Here is a 20245-nt window from a genome sequence, read left to right on the forward strand (position 1 = left end):
AAGCTACATGTTTTGGAAAGATTAATATTTAATGACATCTTTCTAAGTATTAAATAGAACCTTAGTTATGTTTGGCTCATTGGACCACATGCTTTGGGAAAATTAATACTTAATGACATCTTTCTAAGTATTAAACAAAATCTTAGTCATGTTTGGCTCCTCGGACCACATGCTTTGGGGAAATTAACATTCTGTAACCTCTTTCTAAGTATTAAACAGAACCTTAGACATGCTTTGGCTCCTCAAACCACATGCTTTAGGGAAATTAATACTTAATGACATCTCTTTTCAGTGGTTAAACAGAATCTTAGTCATGTTTGGCTTCTCGGACTGCATGTTTTGGGAAAATTAACACTCTGTGACATATTTCTAAGTATTAAACATTAGACATGTCTAGCTCCTTAGACCACGTGCTTTGGAAAAATTAATACTTAGTGACATCTTTTTTTCAGTGATTAAACAGAATCCTAGTCATACTTGGCTCCTCGGACCATATGCTTTGGGTAAATTAACTTAACTTATTTATTTTCCTAAGTACCAGAATAGATCCCAAGTTACACATGACTCCTCGTATCTATAGCTTTAAGTAAGTTAATGTTCTTAGATATTTATATAAGTGTTGAGCAGAATAAGGGTTGTCTGCTCTGTTTATTCTTTACAAGATATGTTATCCATCCCCATAAGATTCAATCTTCCTTGAAGAATGCCCAACTCTCAGTACAAGTATGTGATATGTAAGGTTGAATCTAATCAACCATTTAATTGGCTTTATTCCGTGACCAATTTGCTTGTAATTTAGCACTTAGCAACCCTGTATTTAGGTGGAAAAATTGTAAGGGTAGTGTGTGAGAAGATGTGAAGAAAAGCTCAAGAGTGTGCAAGAAAAATAGAGTCTCGCGGCTAGGGCTCGCGGGTGGATCGCGATTGGCAAGCCGCGAAAGGCAAGCACGTGAGAGGCACACTGGGAAGCTGAAGGGTCGCGCCAGCTGTCACGCTACAAGATAAAAGTTACAGTCTGGCCAGGCCGTTACATTGCGACTTGAATTTGTGACTTGGTCAAGCCGCGAGATCAAGCCGCCAACTTGCCCTGTTTGGCAAAAACTGACGTTTTGCATTCCCTTCTCACCCTACTATATATACACCCTTATACCAATCATATTGAGAGAGCTTACAGAGAGAATTTTGTAAGAGAAAACCCTAGAGAAAAACAAGATTGATTCATCTCCAATCTTCATCTAAAGAGACTCTACAAATTCCTCTACTCTCTTCCTCTCCATTGTCATACCCTTGAGAGGTCATTTACCAAACCCTTATCTCACCACACCCACGTCTGTGAGAAGGTCCATTTGGTGCTTTGGGAAGCAGTTTGGAAAGGAACCAATATACATTGGTTGATGCTATGGTCAAGTAGCGGAATCCGAGAAGCTAAAGAAGAAATAGGTTCGGCGTAACTTCGTTGGAGCAAGAAGCTTGGAGGGCTTAGGTACTTGGGTAGATTAGGCTTGGAAGGTCTTCTACTGTTCATGTATCCCAACTATATTCTTTAGTGGATTTTATTACCGCTTGGAGGGCGGCGGAGAGGTTTTACGCCGAAGACTTCGGTTTCCTCTTCGATAACACATCGTGTGTTGTCTGTGTGTTTGCATCTCTCTTTCCTTTATCTTTGCCTTATATTTACTGTTGTGGATGTGTTTATATTTGGCGTAGAATGCTTTATCAATTCCATTAAGCTTGTTATCATATTCCGCACATTAATTGTTTGATAGAAAGTTTGAATTGGTATTTTTGTTTCTGGGGGTCTAAACGTTCAAGGGTGTTTCATACCCATATTGAACTTTCAATTGGTATCAGAGCGGGTACACTTGTTGTGGTGTTAATACCTAAGTGTGATCCTTGACCCCTTGTTGAGATGGATAGGTCTCAATCTCTCACTGTTCCACCATTTTTCGATGGTAATAATTATGCTTTTTGAAAAGTCCGAATGAGAGCATTTTTATGCTCTATAGAAGATACCGTTTGGGATTCGGTTGAGATAGGTTGGACTAAACCAGAGGCTCCTAAGGCCATTTGGGATAAGGCTGCTCTTGCAGCAGCCAATGCTAATAGTAAAGCTTTAAATGCTATTTTCTGTGCTATGTCTCCTGATGAATTCCACAGGATATCTCACATGACTGTGGCCAAGGAAGCTTGGGAAATTTTAGAGACAACTTATGAGGGGACTAAGAAGGTGAAGGACACAAAGCTTCAAATGCTTACCACCAAATTTGAAGAATTTAAGATGGGTGAAGATGAATCATTTGATTCATTCAATGGGAAGCTCAACGAAATTGTCATTGCTAAACTCAATCTTGGTGAGAAGATTGAAGACACCAAGGTGGTGAGAAAAATCTTGAGGTCCTTGCCTGAATGTTTTAGAGCAAAAGTCACAGCCATAGAGGAGAGTAAAGACTTGGATGAGATCAAAATTCAAGAGCTGATTGGGTCTCTCCAAACATATGAACTGGGACTGCCTTCACACAAGACGAGTAAATCATTTGCTCTCAAAACCATCACCGAAAGAATGGATGATCCCTCCGAAGAAGATGGAGTGGAAAAGGAAGTGGTATATCTTGTAAAGAACTTCCGAAAATTTCTGAAGATGAAGGGCAGTGGGAAACCATTTAATAGAGGGAAATTCACATCTTCAAGAGGTGATAAGAAAGAGTTTACGAGGAAAGAAGGGAAGGAGTCTCAATCTCCTTCGGACATTGTGTGCTTTGAGTGCAACGGACATGGACACTTCAAAAAGGAATGTCCAAATTATTTGAAGACAAAAGGAAAGGTCTATGCCACTACTTTGAGTGACTTATACTCATCAAAATCTAACTCTAAAGAAAGCTGTGACGGAGAGGGAAATTACTCAGCATTCATAACCATTACACATGTGGGATCTTCAGATGATTTGAGTACTCTTGTGAATGAGCTGGGTGAATGTTCTGATAAGGAGTCCATTGGAATTGTTGAAGAATCAGAAGTGAAGAAGAAGAAGACGCATCCAGCCTTAAAAAGAATTACGCAATACTCCTTGAGAAATCAGGAGAGTATACAAAGGTGGCAAAGGCAGCCGTGAAGAAAATGAAGAGAGCTGAGAAAGATTTCAAAAGCCTGTTGGTTAGATATAAGGAGGCAAAGTGTGAGATTGAAGCACTTAATGGTGAGCTATCAGAAGTATACACGAAGGTGAGGTTTCTCGAGCAAGAGGTAGTACAAGTTCATGCCAAGGTAGATAGGGTCTCCTCCAGGAAGCTAGATGATGTTATTTCATCTCAAAGACATGCCTCAGATAAGTCCAGGTTGGGATATACCGGAGGGAGCAGCTCATCAGCCAAAGTCACCAAGGAAGTAAAGTTTGTGAAAAACAAAGAGACTGCTGTTGATAAGTCTACTCCAGAGATAGTTGAGGCTGAAAAGAAAATGAATGTGGCTAATCAACGGATGTTTAACAAGTCCCGAAACCAATCTGAAGTCAGATTTGGAGCTAGAGGAAGATCTCTCCCAAGACAGCAGCAGGGTCCTAGAACAAACTATATTTGTCACTATTGCGGATTGCAAGGACACACTAGACCAAACTGTCAAAAGCTAAGAGCAGACAACAATGCAAGTGTACCTCGGTCCCGAGGAAGAAGAAATGACTTGAGGGCCTGGGGTGGTGAGCAATCAAGAAGTCAAAACCGGGATTCCGGAATGACGGACGTGATGAAAATGATTGGCACCTTCACCACTTGCTTGGAGAGCTTCAACAAAAGGTTTGAAAGTCCTAACTCCAGCACCCGATCCATCAAGGATATCACCCCCAACGCACGTGACGTGTGGGTGACAAAGGGTACTCATGCATAAGCATTATAACATGTCCATGCATCAATTCTTCCTATGCTTTGTGGATATGTTTGATTTTTTGCGTTGTGTTTTTGAGTATTTGTTTACTTTGTGGTTTGATTGTGTTCAAAATATTTTTTTTCTCTTGTTTATGATCATTCTTCTATTGCTTTCGTGTCAAAAATCCAAAAACACATAAAAAGTTGAAAATCCAAAAAGTTTGATCACTTTGTTGAGTTTTGTCTCAAAGCTAGTTTAGCCGTGTACCTTTGTACCAATGGCTTTGTGCATTTAACGAGCTTAGCTTGTCTCTCATGCACTCATATCATTGTGGAAGAAATTCTAAAATCTATGTGATTGTTGTAAATAGATCTTCAACCTTGTCATGAATGACTAGTGAATGGTTTTGTTGATCTTGAGACATGCATAGACTCATGCCTATATATCTTCCCACTCTTTATTTTTATGCTTTTAAAGAGCCCTCTAAATGTAAATCTCAAAATGAAAAGAGATATAGAGCTGCAAAAGTCTGTCACACATACTAGTATTTGACTAGGAAAAAGGGAAAGCGACCAAAATAAAATGTATGAAAGATGCCCAAAAAGCCAAAGGCTAACTCATTAATTGAAATATCAAAAATTTCAGGCATCTATCTCTCAATGAAAGTTTCTTTGCTCAAAATTAGCAAATGATATGTGTATATGGAGCCAAATGAAAAGCTTCAAAGAGTTGTTATCAAGTTCTTGTGGGAGGTCATATATGCATGCTTCTATAATTGAGATAGGTCACATAATCTAGTGCTAGTTGTGTATGCCTTGATTGAATTGATCTTGAAGCTTCACATTGGACTAAGAACTATCTCACTTGTGATATCCACACACATCACACAAGCCTATGTTCAATGAATGCCATATTCATTTGTGTGATTGTACTTGATTAAATGTGTTTTCACATGCTCAATCTTTGTGGGTCAAACACAAAAAGATTTTTGAGTTTTTGTTTTGTTTTTGGAAAGTACTTTGCTTTTACAAAATTGTGAAATTTTTTTTAAAAACAGTGTTGCCCTGTTTTGGTGACTAAGTCGCGAGTCAGCACAGTCGCTAGCCCCAGTCGCGAGCTTAGTCAGAGATTTTCGCGACTTACTAGCGAGTCAATACTCTAGTCACGAAAAAGACTTAGAAAATTTTTGAAAAATTTGAGTATTGCTCTTTTCGCGGCTCATTTTGGCGGCTTGTTCTCGGGTGGAAGGTACAGAGATTTGTGGATTTGCATGACTTGAGGGATACATTCATTCCACAATGCTTTGAAGGAAGAGACTGGGAGAAACTTCTGGGTGACTTACCTTTAGTGTGTGAACCTCTTATCAGAGAATTCTATGCCAATGCTGTGATAAGGGAGGAAGAGTTGAGTTGTTGGGTGAGGAAAAAGGAGTTTACCTTAGATACTCATGACATTGATAAGGTTTTGGGACTGGAGGGCTTAGAAGATTATGAATTTACAAACTACAAGGACAGAATGGTCTCTCTAGAAACTGTCCAGAAAAAAATTTGTGGAGTTTTAGAAAGGAGATGTCTTAACACTTCTGACTTTCCCAAAGACATGAGGTGTTTAACAACAATTATGATGTACAATTTGTACCCTATAAGGAAGATGACTACATTAACAAATGCCAGAGCCATCTTTCTTATGGATCTTAAGGAAAACACTTTTATTGACATCAGTTTCCACATTTTTGACACTATAGTGGATAAAACCAAAACCACCTTGGGGCCCAAGCTGGTGTTTCCAAGCCTTCTCATGAGAATTTTCAAAGAAAAGGGGGTGGTAATCCCACAAGATATTAGTCCCATGCCTCCTCTATCTGCCATCAACAAATTTACTCTAGTACGGATCCAGAGTCGTCTTCCAGGTGAAAAAGAAGAGGGTGTCCATGAAGAAGGTGATCCTATAGAGACTGAAGCAGAAGGGGCAGGACCAGTTTCCACACCTAGAGTAAGAGTCAAAAGGAGCAGACCTTCTACCTCATCACTTGTTCCTCCTGATACCCTTCAGATCATTCTGGAGAGACTTGATACAATCCGCGATGTTCAGAATCAACAGACAGAGAGGATGACAGCAATGCAGGACCAGCTAGATGTACTCTCTGCCAAGTTTGACAGCATTCATACCAGCCAGGATCACTGACCCTTTGGCCATTCCGGTCAAAAAGAGGGAGAACTTTTGGGGCTGCTCTTGAAGGGGAGTGCTCTGTTTGAGGGGAAGTTCAATTATGTGTCTTCTTTAAGTGTGATACATTTTTTATGGTCTGTGGTTTTTAGTTTGTTTTAAATATGTGTGCTTTAAGTTTGATACACTTGTGAATCTTTGGTGTTTACTTATATAGTATGATGTTATTCAGCCTTTAGCATTGTTTGTTTGTGATTTGTACCCATTGATGCTTTTGTAAGCTTTGAGGGTTGATTTCTTGTTCTTATGCATTGATTTTAGGCTTGTATGGTTTGTGCCGTGTATTTGCAAAAACTTTGCATATGTAGCCTTTGTGCTTTGTGTTTTGGTACTTGTTAATGCTTTGCATTACCTTAAGTACAACACTCTTGTGCCCTTGTAGGATTGTTCCTAGATGCATATATGTTTGTATGCATTGGTTGAGTGTTGGACTTGCAAATGATATTCTTCAATTGAGTTTATCATTTTTGCATGTCCGGATGTTCATTCCTTGTGTGAATGAACATAGTAATCACTTTTGCTTAGTGATTACTGGTATTGATCTTGCCATGAATTATTGCTTTTATGCCTATGTTCATTTTTGCTTGATCATGCTTATTTTACTCCATATGCATATTAAGTTTTCTGCATACAATGATATTGCTATGTTATTGTGTTTTAGGAGTTACTTATTCATATGTTCAAGAGCTTTACAGAATCTAGAGTTAGGTGTAAGTGAGTTTTCCAACTGTTCCCAACTCACGTTTAAGTCTAGAGTCTGTTGTAGGGTTTTGTCACGGAATAGCCAAAGGGGGAGATTGTAAGGTTAAATCTAATCAACCATTTAATTGGCTTTATTCCGTGACCAATTTGCTTGTAATTTAGTACTTAGCAACCATGTATTTAGGTGGAAAAATTGTAAGGGTAGTGTGTGAGAAGATGTGAAGAAAAGCTCAAGAGTGTGCAAGAAAAACAGAGTCTTGCGGCTAGGGCTCGCGGGTGGATCGCGATTGGTAAGCCGCAAAAGGCAGGCACGTGAGAGGCACACTGGGAAGCTGAAGGGTCGCGCCAGCTGTCACGTTACAGGACAAAAGTTCCAGTCTGGCCAGGCCGTTACCTCACGACTTGAATTCGCGACTTGGTCAAGTCTCGAGATCAAGTCACCAACTTGCCCTATTTGGCAAAAACTGACGTTTTGCATTCCCTTCTCACCCTACTATATATACACCCTTATACCCATCATATTAAGAAAGCTTACAGAGAGAATTTTGTGAGAGAAAACCCTAGAGAAAAACAAGATTGATTCATCCCCAATCTTCATCTAAAGAGACTCTACAAATTCCTCTACTCTCTTCCTCTCCATTGTCATACCCTTGAAAGGTCATTTACCAAACCCTTATCTCACCACACCCACGTCTGTGAGAAGGTCCATTTGGTGCTTTGGGAAGCAGTTTGGAAAGGAACCAATATACATTGGTTGATGCTATGGTCAAGTAGCAGAATCCGAGAAGCTAAAGAAGAAATAGGTTCGGCGTAACTTCGTTGGAGCAAGAAGCTTGGAGGGCTTAGGTACTTGGGTAGATTAGGCTTGGAGGGTCTTCTGCTGTTCATGTATCCCAACTATATTCTTTAGTGGATTTTATTACCGCTTGGAGGGCGGCGGAGAGGTTTTACGCCGAGGACTTCGGTTTCCTCTTCGATAACACATCGTGTGTTGTCCGTGTGTTTGCATCTCTCTTTCCTTTATCTTTGCCTTATATTTACTGTTGTGGATGTGTTTATATTTGGCATAGATTGCTTTATCAATTCCATTAAGCTTGTTATTATATTCCGCACATTAATTGTTTAATAGAAAGCTTGAATTGGTATTTTTGTTTCTGGGGGTCTAAACGTTCAAGGGTGTTTCATACCCATATTGAACTTTCATGATAATTCTCTTTATTGCTAGCACTTGTTCAATTTATTTGAATTAGCAATAATACAATACTATTAGCCTTTGTTAAAGTATGAGTAATAACAATTCACTATTGTTTGCAATCTTGGTTAATATCAATAAGAGAATAAAAGCTACAAGGAAAAAGAAAGATTCATCAAACAAAAGGTGAAGTGTTTTCATTGATCAAAAGGAGAGTCTATTACAAATAGTGGTGAAACACCACAACAAGAAAAAAAAAACAAAAAAAAATATATATATATACATGCAGAAAGATAAAAATAATAAAATAATAAAAAAAAAATCCTATAACTAGGTCTTTGCTTAGTAAGAGTCCTTCTTGGGATCAGATGCCTTGGATTAGGAATCCCCAGCCTTGGACTTTGACTCTACATCCTTAGCCTTGGAGACCACATCCCTGATCGTGAGATCGTCCTCGGAGTGTTTGGCCTTCATCAGTGGCTGAACCTCCTTACCCTTTCCAGCCCCTATTGAGACTTCAACATCAAAAGAGGGGCTTAGGTGATGGGGAGCTGCTCAGGAGGAGGGATAGGGTCAGCAACAAGAGGAGGGAGCATTGCTAAAACTTCTCAGATATCCTCCAGGAAGAAGATGTTCTCAGCCCTCCTCAGCTCGGAGTCAGCAGGGACTCCCGCCCAATTGAGCGCTTCTGCCCACGTCTCAGCGTAGTAGTCCCTACACACTCCTGCCACCTCCTCTGCCAACCGTGCCTCCATTTCTAGCACCCCACACTCATAAGATGCAGTCTCTGCGGCTTCATAAGCTTTCCTAACCACCCGAGCTGCGTCCTTAGCTTTCTGCAACTCAACTTTGAGGTCCAAGACTAGCTGTCTCTGGGTGGCCAGTTCAATCTCAGTCATATGAAGCTGCTTGCGCTGGTCCTCGGCCTGGGTCTCTGTGCTCTTCAAAAAAGCTTCAGCACTCAGACGTGCCCTCTTCGAAGTGATCAGCTTGTTGGTCAGCTCGTTTGCTCTTGCTTGAGGGCTCCTAAGGACTTCTCAACCTCAGCATGGGAGTGGGCCTCAGCCCTAGCCTCATTATGAGCGTCCCAGACCCACTCTTTGACCACAAAAACTTGTTAGGTGACCTGCATAAAAATCACGAAGGAATCCCATTTTAAAAAAAAAAAAAAGTGAAAGCCTAACTCAGCATTTAAATTCGGAGATGTGTTGAATAACTACCGTGGCAAGGCCCCTCTTCAGGGATAAAAAGAGGTCAGGTTGCTTGAAGCGCCTAAGAGCCTCCATATCTTTGAGGAAGAGAAGAGCCTGCTCTTGGACTTCAGCAACATAGCCTGAATGCCCCCTCTAAAAGTCCCGAACTGAAGCGTCTCAGGGGATGACAGTGCCGTCCAGCTCTAGCCGGGGAGCCCAAGTGCTTTACGGTTGGTGCATCTCGGCCCCAAGAAAGTCCTCATTGCTTTTTGCAGAGGAGCCCCTTTTATCTCTGGCAATTTTTACTGCTTTGGGTCCTTCGGAGGGATAATCTCCCCCTCCTTAATGTCCTTCCCCTTCCTCTTCTTCCTTTGCAAGTTGGGATCAAAGTGCAAGTTGAGAGGAGAAAGAAGAGGGGGAAGGGGGGATTGGGAGGAAGCTAAGTTTGTGGGGCATCTTTGGATGATGACCCCTTTCTCCCAGCCACTAAATCTTTAAGGTTCCTCCTCAAATTTAAGGCCATCTCTTCTTCCTCGAAGTTGGTATCAACCCGAGGAACCACGAATCTGGGAGAATGAGCCGTAGAGAATCTATCAAATTCTGCCTTTGAATCCGAGAGCTCCACAGGCCTTTCTATTGCCTCTCCTTCTTCTTCAAAGCGAAATTGGTCAATCTCGGCCTCAAGAGGTAAACGTGAGGAAGTTATTTCCTCCCTCAGAGCAGCTACTTCTCAGGGGGAGTGTTGAAGAGGCAATTCAACTGGTGGAAGATCTCTCCGAGCCAAAAAGACAAACATAGAAATGTTTATGCGGGCTAATTTGGGGTCACCAGCTGTTATCGCTTGGCCCGCGTCTTGGTATATTCTTGACAGAGACTCATGGTCAAGTATTAAATGGACAGCTCGCAGCTACCTATCTTCACTTATAAATACCTCCGACCTCAGCAACTTGTTGAGACCTGGAACGTTAACCAAGCTGAGTCTCAGAGCAACGTGCTGTTTATCTATAAAAACATCCGAGGAGGAAATCATGGTTAGATCAATGAAAATTATCGTCAGAGGAAGGCGAAGTGTTGAAACTAAAAGGAAGTAAAGCAAAAAGGGTTAAATCCCTTGCCGAGGGACCTAATCCTGGGTATCCCTCCTGGCTTTCCCTCTCGAGTTGAGCAGTGAAGACTGTCGTGCCAATCCTCAAAGACGATCAGGTAATCATCCTTCAAGCCCTTGTTGAACTTAGGAAGACATGATACCATTCTAACAGTGTCAGACCGGGATTTGAGATAAAATCCCATGCTGGAAAGGGAATGTCACTCGTACATGTGAACGACGTCATGCCATGTGAGCCCTAAATTCATCTACTCGTTTAGAGCATCTACACTCCCTGAAACTCTAAATAGGTTGGGAGCGTGCTGATGAGGACACAATCTGTGGTTGATTAGGTAATCTCTAGTTACCCTACCCTTAGGAAGTGTCATTCCTCCCTCTATGAAGGTGATCATAGGGATGACAAATGTTAGAACTTATATGGTTCACTTGTTAAGAACATATGTCATTCTTTTATGTAATTGGCTAATCCTTTGACAAAATGCACTTTACTTGTAATTGAGTAGTTCTAGGTGTGTTTAATACTTCAAGAAACATGTTGTTCAAGTCTGGCATTAAAGCCATGAAGATTGGACCAAGAAACAACTAAAGAAAAGCTATTCAATAAAGTTGGACAAATAGCTTGACACATGTGGACGGATAGCTCGATAGCTTCTCGACACCTCTCGACAGCTTGGCTATCTATCGAGCTCTTCAGTTGATTGTTATCGCAATCTTGACACCTTCTCTACAGCTGGTGGATCGATTGAGAAAGCTTCTATCTCCTCGATAGCTCCTCGATAGCTGTATCTGTCGAAATTTAAAGCTTGACACCTCCCGATTGATTGAGGTTACGGGAATTCAGATTTCCAGATCTGATTTTTGGCCCATGATGACATGTATGTGTAAGGTTTCTTTTCTCACAACCCTAGACCTATATAAAGCTTATTTTAGAGGCCGTCACATAAGAAAATATAAGGAGAACATATGAAAAAAGTGACAGATGCCTTATTCTCTCTGAAAGAAACTACTGCGTCTTTGCGCCTTAGGGTTTTGTAACCAAGTGCTTCTTGATCTTCATTGTTGATAAAATGAAGAACTTTGTAGCCAACAACCTTCTCTAGTTGGTGATTGAAGTCGCGTACTAGGATCCGCGCAATTGGTTAGTCACGTACTGGAATTCATGCATCAAAGGGTGTCATTCATATATTGAAAAGTTCAGAGGTTCTGAAGCTGTAAAAGGTTTCTGCTGTGAGTTCATCTACGGGGATTGTAGAGTCTAGAGACAAATGTTTTGTACTAGATTTGAAACTTTTCTTTACTATAGTGGATTGCTTTTCGGGAAGGTTTCCCCCCAGGTTTTTTACTATGAAACTAGTTTGTTTCATTGGTTTTCCTGAGTCATCATATCTTGTCTTATTTATTTTTCCTATACATGATTTTGACATGATTTTGATGTTTATTTTGTTTTAACAAGTTTTATTCATAATAAATCTAATTAACAACTTGGGTTTAAAAATTATTAATTCTATCAATCGGGATCTAAATTTCTCAACAACAACTTCATCTTCTCTTCTATCTGTAAGAATTTGGTCTGGGGCACAATATTGCAGGGCTACTCCCTGCTGGATGTGGTACCTAGCCCTAAACCCTCCATGGTGGCAGGAGAATTTACTAGGTGCTTAAACCTACCTATTTAGTCAAACTAAGGGGAAATGGATGAAGTTTTTAAGAAAAGGAAGTAAACAATGGAAGGCTGAAGAGATTGGCCAAGGAGAAAAGATCGTAGGAAGGAAGAAACTTACGAGAATATGTACGAGTAGTGCTTCTGGTACTTCTTAAAAGTTTGAATTTCTTAAAGAAAAAGGCTTGGAAACTTTAGAAAGTTAGGAAGTCTTGAAGGTTTGAGAACTAGGAATCTCTAAAGAGCTTGAAGACTTAAGAAATGAGGGAAAATGATTTTCCCGGGTCCTTTATATAGGGGATGGAATTGAGTGGGAGTTATCCCACTCAAAATTCAAGGAGAAATGTCAACCGTAGGATCTGCATCTCACCGTTGGATGTGGGGAACAAAGCGTCGCCTAGAGTAATTAATGACGCATTGCGGGTTCCGAAGCATCAGTAACGGTTATGGGGCGCGCAAAACGGTACTCCCACACATGTAAACCAAAGAAATGAATGACCTTAACTCTTAACAAATCAAAACCTCATTTTTTCTCCTCGGATAAGAAGGAAAAACCGGAGTTTTAAAAGGCTATTGTAGGGATAAGGGCCCAAAATTGTATATTGGGCTTTAGGCCTTACCTGAGGATGTTGATTTGTCTGAGGACGGATAAACAGTAGTGAGGATATTAAGTTTAGAATCCTATGAGTAAGATGCAAACGGAAAGACTGAGAAATGTGGTCCAAGGAGCGTTATCTCCTCGGATGAGCAAAGTATAGATCAAATTTATATCCTAAAATTCAAAGTGACCTTTCAAGATGTTCCACTAATAAGGATGTGTATTATAAATGTACAAGAGGGATGGAAGCTCAGAAATATCTAAGGAAAAACTACTACCACCGCATTGAATGTTCTGCAGCTAACTTTTTAGCCACATTTATATGGAGAAGACCCCTGAACAGTGCTACCTTGACTATCCCAACTCACAGAGGGCCAGAGAGGGTATCCGATGGGACAAGCACTCAAGTAGTGGCTTGGATGATCAACAAATGGAGGGCCAAGATCATTAAAAGGGAGATATATTATGTAAGAGACTCCTGGAGAAAGAGGGATTGGAAAATTAAGAAGAAAAACATTGTAGCAATCAAGAATCAAACTTGTAATCGAACTTTGAAAGAAAGGGTATCCGATGGGACAAGCACTCAAGTAGTGGCTTAAATGATCAACAAATGGAGGGCCAAAATCATTAAAATGGAGATATATAATGTAAGAGATTCCTAGAGAAAGAGGGATCAGAAAATTAAGAAGAAAAACATTGTAGCAATCAAGAATCAAACTTGTAATCGAACTTTAAAAGCGATATATAGGAACCATTCTCCTCGGACATTGCCGAGGACATTTTTCCTTAGTGTATATTTTTTATCTTTATTCATTTGTCATCAAGATCTATTTTACTTGTTATTTGATTCATTAAAACCCAGTTTTCCACCCATTCTCTACAAATTCATTGTTTTGGGTTTTTTTTTTTTTTTTTTTTCTTGCTAAATCCATCTACCTTTTGGGCTAGGAATTCAAATCAAGTCCTTACACTTTGTTTTGGGTTTTTTTTTTTTTTTTTTTTCTTGCTAAATCCATCTACCTTTTGGGCTAGGAATTCAAATCAAGTCCTTACACTCTTATATTTATAAATTAGGCTATGAGAGAGGTAGATCTCTCTTAAAAGCATAAATGTTCACAACAATTAATAATTTAATTAATATACCCATATTCTCACTATACGTCTAGCTAGAATCTAATAAAATGAATTATCCCTTTGTTTATTTTTATTCATATTTTTATTTATATACCCATATTCTCACAAATAGATAAACAAGTGTAAATATAAAGATGGTGGAATAAGTAAGGGCATGTTTGGATGGAGAAGGGAAGGAGGGGAGTATAATAGAATTGACTGAAAATAGGCAAATTTTGAGTCAAATTTACTTTACTCTACTCTACTCCTCTTCCCTTTCCCTCAATCCAAACAAACTATAAGTTTTAAGGAATTAATAATTAGTCAAACAATATAAACACAACAGGTAATAACCAGTTACACTTCCTTTTCCAATTAAATGTCATGAGATGGTGGTACATATGGTCATTCTTTGGATGGTATATTTTACGAGAAATGATATGTCTGCCATATTTTCATAATACTTTTACAATAAATTTTAAATGGTAGATTGATATTAGTGGTTACTAGTGGTAAAAAAGTAATTTTAGTGGTGTGTTCAAATTAAAAACAGTAACAAGTTACCACTTAAGATTTATTATGAAAATATTGTAAATGTGTCACTCCTCTTGCACAACGTATCTTTTTATAAACTGAAATAGTGATGACTTTAAATCAAATTATCAGTTATAAAAATTCAAGCGTGTGTAATACATTGGGTACAAGAGTTTTTACTTTCTACCCTCCCAATTTTCCATCCTTTCAAATTCCAACCAGCTTGTTCGCACTTCACCTTTCTCATCGCCCTGTCTCTCTCTCTCTCTCTCTCTCTCTCTCACAGTCTCACGTACATGCATTAATTTAATTGTAAAAATTGTTATTTAAAAAAAAAAAATTTAACAGCAAAAAATTAAGCCACCAAAGATGAAACCAAACCCATCACCACCCCAAATACAACACCAGAAGCCACAGTGGTGCGTGAAGAAGCTGATGCGGTTGCGCTTGCTTCTGGAGCTGGAGCTTCAGCAGAATCAGATCCTGGAGAGTCTGCAGTTGCAGGAGCATTAGCTTCTGCTGGTGAATCAGCTCCTGCTGGTGTATCAGCCTCTGCTGGTGTATCTACATGCATTAATTTAATTGTAAAAATTGTTATTTAAAAAAAAAAAAATTAACAGCAAAAAATTAAGCCACCAAAGATGAAACCAAACCCATCACCACCCCAAATACAACACCAGAAGCCACAGTGGTGCGTGAAGAAGCTGATGCGGTTGCGCTTGCTTCTGGAGCTGGAGCTTCAGCAGAATCAGATCCTGGAGAGTCTGCAGTTGCAGGAGCATTAGCTTCTGCTGGTGAATCAGCTCCTGCTGGTGTATCAGCCTCTGCTGGTGTATCAGCCACTGGTGCATCAGCCACGGGTGCAGGTGACTCTTCAGGAGTACCTGCTCCAGTGGGTGAAGGAGCCTCTGGCACTGGGTTATTTGATGGAGACTGAGCAGGAGCATTACCAGCTGGTGCAGGAGCTTTACCAGGTGTTGGAGCCTTACCAGGTGTGGAAGCATTTGTTGGTGGCGGTGAAGCACCTGGTGGGTTAGCTACAGTAATACCAGGAGGTACAATAGCAGATGAAATTTGAAGCACAGAGATGTTAAAAGGCTGAGCCGCCACAGATTTAACGAGCTTAGAGTCAAGTTTAGAGCCCTTTACACCTGACCCAAATGCAATCTCACCCTCATTGATGATTGAAACATTCACAAACCCTTGTTGGTTCATGGCAGTACCGCTGGCTTGGAACAAGGTGGTGAGGAGGGTGGATTTCTTTGTTAGAGTGCTGAGTTTCTGAACATCATAGTAGTCGAGCACCACGTGGACGCTCAGGATCTTCCTGACCTCATCCAAGTTCAGTCCAGAGAGACCAGCAATGGCTTTGTTGTCTACTGCAAGGACAGTTATGGTGTTGCGGCTGTTGATTTGTTTGTCCAGTTGGGTCTTTGATAAATAGTCATTCATGGAACTGAAATCTGGGTGGCGATCGAGAAGCATGGTGATGTTGAAGGCCGAGGCGGCGGAGGAGAAGGCGAGGAAGAGAGCAAAGAAGAGGAGGGAAGAGGCTTTGGAATCCATGTTTGATAATTGTGAGTGTATATCAAATATGAAACCCAAGCCCTTACTGTTTTCAAGGATTTTTGAGGCTTGACTTTATGCATATGGATTTATAGGTATAGGGAGAGGGAGAGTTCCAATTTACTAATCCTAAAAATGGAAATGAAACAGATTGTGTTAAAGCTGGTTGGTTATGAGTGAATTTCTCTCTGCCTCAAAGCTTAAAGGAGGTTTTGCTAGGGTGGACATTGTGGAGAAAATTATGGGGTTTCAGTAATATGTAGCCTATTTCTGGGGAATGGATCGGTCTTTGAAAATTAGAGAAATACTACGCCTACAACAAATTTACAATAATTTTATAACAAATTATAAATGGTTAGTTGTTATTGGTTCAAATTTGAACCTAACACTAAGATTACTTTTTTACCCTAATAATAACAATCAGTAACAACCTGCCACTTAAAATTTGTTGTAATGAAACAGTTTTAACTAAAGTTAGAAAGCCTTAATTTGACAGCAAACACATATAGATATTCTAACCGGTGGCGGGTGTATAAGAGAATGACCATATGTTCAATGATTTCAGTTACATGATGCTGCCATATATGGTAATAATAGTGGAAAAAAAAAGGGCATTGAATTTAATGATAATTGTTGTTTGAAACTATATATAGTGAAATATTTGACACAAATCATAAATAGATGAATAATACTAGAGATATAAATTATTTTACAAAAAAATTTACAAATTGTTATATAGTGAGTAATTATTGGTAAATGAAAAAGTGAAATTAATGGTGAGCCTAAATGAAAACCAATAAAAGGTTGGCCACATCAACATTTTATAAAAAAAAATTGTAAAATAGTTTGTGACAATAGCATTACTCTAAATAGATTAGTCAAATTTTCATCACTAGGCTTTCGCCTTTTTTTTTTTTTTTTGACTGAAGAAGGTAGACCTTGGGCTTTCTCTTTAACTGTTCTTCTAACTGTAATTCATCCAATTATTGCATCATTCCTAATTAAGCCTACAAATCAATTATTATACACATATATAGAAGGACAAAATTCAACCGTGTTCTTCAATAAGTAAAAGAAGTTTAACTGTGTAGAATGTATGCTTGATAAGTAAATTAGTCCATTTGTAATGTATGCTTGATGAATCAGTTTTTTTTTTCTTTTTTCTTTTAACTGTGTTTAACGTACGCCTAGAACATACAAGGAAAATTAACGTAAATAAGATACCCTTGTAAGTTTTATATTTCATATACCTTCAAGGAAGTCCAAAACTTTATATAGACAATTGTTATATACCTAAAAAAGAGAAGCAATTACTCGGTACAATAAAAACATAATTTTTTTTTCTTTTCTAACATAATAGTAAGTCTTACTAATTAAATTTTTGATGTAATTCACCATTCATGAGAGAGAGAGAGAGAATAAGTATAACTATGAGACAGAGAGATAATTCTTAGTCTCATTTCCTAACAACCATTGAATTTTAATTTTGCCTTAGGACATGTTTCATATAATGTAATAGAGACTGTAATGTAATAATTATCCGGATCCTATGGTTTAGTACTATTTTTCTCTAAAAGGACAGTAATAGCTATTTTTTAGTAATGCAATAATTTCTAAAATTAATATATTTCCAAATAAACAAACCTTCTATATAAACATAACAACTATAAAAATTAAAAATCATAAAAAATAACCCATCTCTCTCTCAAATTAAAAAAAAATATATATATATATATATATATATAATTGTATGAGTAAAATATTTTTTAAATAAAATAAATCTTAAGTTTTACTCATAATTACAACTTACAACCAAATTTATGAATAAGTTTAGTTATTTCATTACAACAAATTTTATTCCCAATAATAATTATTACAATTCCCGTCATAATCCTCATTCAGTGTACTAAATGTGTCTTTAGTTTCCTAATAAAGCATAATTTTGTCACTACTACTTGAGTATTAAAAAAAAAAAACTAGAGAACCTAAAGAAAGAGAGGGTAAATTATACAAATCTCTTGTAATTTACAGGAATGACACTCTACCACAAACATGAAGGAAACTAACACTTTTCTCCTTTGAGCTTTAAGTAAATCAACACATTAGTCATTCTATTAATAATGGTAACACAATATTCTAAATTTTGAAAAAATTCCATTGTCCAAACCCAACGGTGGTTAGTGAAAGTTTCTTGGTTAAACATGTCATTGCCACCAAATATTAGAGTTTGGTAAAGGAATCTTTTTAAATTTTAGAATATTCTATTATTATTATTGATGGAAATAATTGAAAGACTAATATATTGATTTCTCCAAACCTTAAGGGAGGAGATTGCCATTTTCCTTAAGATTTGGGGAAGAGTGTTTCTTCACCAAACCTGAAGGGAGGTTTATATGATTTTAATTGCATGCATGGCCAATCGAAAGCATTGGCCTGGTGGATTGCTCGAATTCTATATCGAAATTTAAATTTTATATATGACCTAATGTATGCCCAACTCTTTTCAAAAAGTAAAATTTTAACAGGAAATTTACAACCTTTCAGATTGACACTAATACCTTTCATCGGCCATTAAAACTTTCTTTTTAAAATTTTTATTTTGCGTCTTTGATAATTCCATAGTTATAAAAATGAGGGAAAAATAATGGGAAAAATTGGATTCAATTGTCAACTGTTCCTATTAGAAATAGGATTGACAATAAAGTTGTACGATTTTTTCAATATAAATAAAGTAAGTTTTACATAAAGAAAATTTGACTCAACTGTTCTATTCGATACGAGTAGGAGAAGAATCCAACTTGATGTACTTAAATAAATAGAGAACGCTATGATTTCCTTATAAATTGGAGCACTTGATGGCATTAAAATTACAAAACTTTTAACAGAAGTATAACAATTTATTTTTACTAGGTAAATAGAGGGAAGAGGGCTTTGAAATCTTAAAGCAATGCCATGATGTATGACAAATTATGGTCAACACACTTTTCCTTTTTTTTTTTTTTAGAAACATGGTCAACAAACTTGATAATTAAGATCGCTCTCAAATTGTCTAAATTTAATCCAACAAACCGTATTAGTGAAGGAAAATTATTTGTCTCACTCTAGATGCTCCATTAATTATAAAAAATAAATAAAAATAAAAATATCTAGCTACTTCATGGGGCAAAAATAATTAAATGTGTGATAGGAATTGGTAAAGTATAAAGTGAATCAGTCAAAACAACAAATTTTTTTTTGGCAAGAAATTAGCTTTTTAGTTGAATCTGATGGTCCAAATTTAGAGAAATGCTCTTAATATTATGTAGGCCCCATCAAACCTAACTCCTCTAAACAAGAATTTGGTTGCATGTAAAGCAAAAATGAGGAATTCCAGAACCACTTCCCTCCTCATTTTTGCTTTCTTCTTCCTCATCTCCTCCTCAGTTACCACAGCCTTCCACATTACCAGAATCCTACGAAAATACCCTGAGTTCAGCACATACAATCACTACCTCATTAAGACCAATCTCCAAAGCCAAATCGACCGACAACCGAACATCACAATCCTCGCAGTTGACAACAAGGCCATTTCCTCTATATCTAAAAAACCAATTAACGTGATCAAAAATATATTGAGCTTGCATGTGTTGCATGACTACTATGACGTTGAAAAGCTGGTGAGGGTATTGACATCCAAGACTGCTATCTTCACCACACTGTATCAGACCAATAATGGTGGAACTGTCAGCCTAAAAGGGTTCTTGGAGGCAAGCATGGTGAATGAGGGAGAGATTGCCTTTGGCTCCGCCGCACCGGGTTCTGGTCTAAATGTTAAACTCGTTAAGCCAGTTTTGTCTCATCCCGACACTATTTCAGTGCTTCAAATCACTGCTCCTATTATAGCCCCAGGCATTGGTGCAAGCTCGCCTGTTAAGGTTCCAGCCTCAGATAATTAAGATGAAATGCATGAGGAAACAGGGAAAGCTTTATGTATGTGATGGGCAATAAATAAATTAATGGAAAATTTATTTATGATCTCTGGTCACATTGAAGTCTGATTCCTGTAAACCTTGTATGAAATTGATCTTACCAGCCAATTAATTAGACAGTTGTAATTTTGCGTCCTTTTTTACTGTTTTACATGACAGTAAGCAATGGCTCCTATGACAGAAACCGTAGGCAGGGAGCAAATGGTAATTGGCTAACTTATACGGAAGTATTTAATATCATTAGCAAAACAAGATACAATTTTGTTTCCTTTTGTTTTCCTTCGTGAGGTGGCATACTGTGATTGATCTATGATGGAAATAGTGGACATATATGAAAACGATATTCTAAATTTCTAATGACAATTTGTCACAGTTACAAGTTGTGAAAAATAAACGATATAAAAAGATTATATCTCTACCAAATCTAATCCTCTTGAATAAAAATAATGTGCATTTTATTTTATATTCCATCACTTATAATGCCGTGTCTATAAAATGAAACACAAAGTCAGACAATATTTTTATTCCTTTGC

At 38.1% G+C, this 20245-nt stretch overlaps 2 protein-coding genes across 2 annotated transcripts; one reads left to right on the forward strand and one right to left on the reverse strand.

Annotated features, from left to right (window-relative positions):
• Positions 1-14775: 14775 nt before the first annotated feature.
• Positions 14776-15813, reverse strand: LOC112017418 (fasciclin-like arabinogalactan protein 14). The gene has a single exon (XM_024049870.2). The coding sequence runs from the start codon at positions 15742-15744 to the stop codon at positions 14806-14808; it is 939 nt and encodes a 312-aa protein (XP_023905638.1). The 5' UTR covers positions 15745-15813; the 3' UTR covers positions 14776-14805.
• A 3237-nt stretch (positions 15814-19050) lies between these two features.
• On the forward strand, positions 19051-20044 carry LOC112017397 (fasciclin-like arabinogalactan protein 14). Its single transcript, XM_024049848.2, has one exon. It carries the CDS (start codon positions 19104-19106, stop codon positions 19677-19679), a length of 576 nt encoding a protein of 191 aa, XP_023905616.1. The 5' UTR covers positions 19051-19103; the 3' UTR covers positions 19680-20044.
• The last annotated feature ends 201 nt before the right edge of the window (positions 20045-20245 follow it).

Source organism: Quercus suber, unplaced genomic scaffold (assembly GCF_002906115.3).
Source record: "Quercus suber isolate HL8 unplaced genomic scaffold, Cork oak 2.0 scaffold_232, whole genome shotgun sequence".
NCBI lineage: Eukaryota > Viridiplantae > Streptophyta > Magnoliopsida > Fagales > Fagaceae > Quercus > Quercus suber.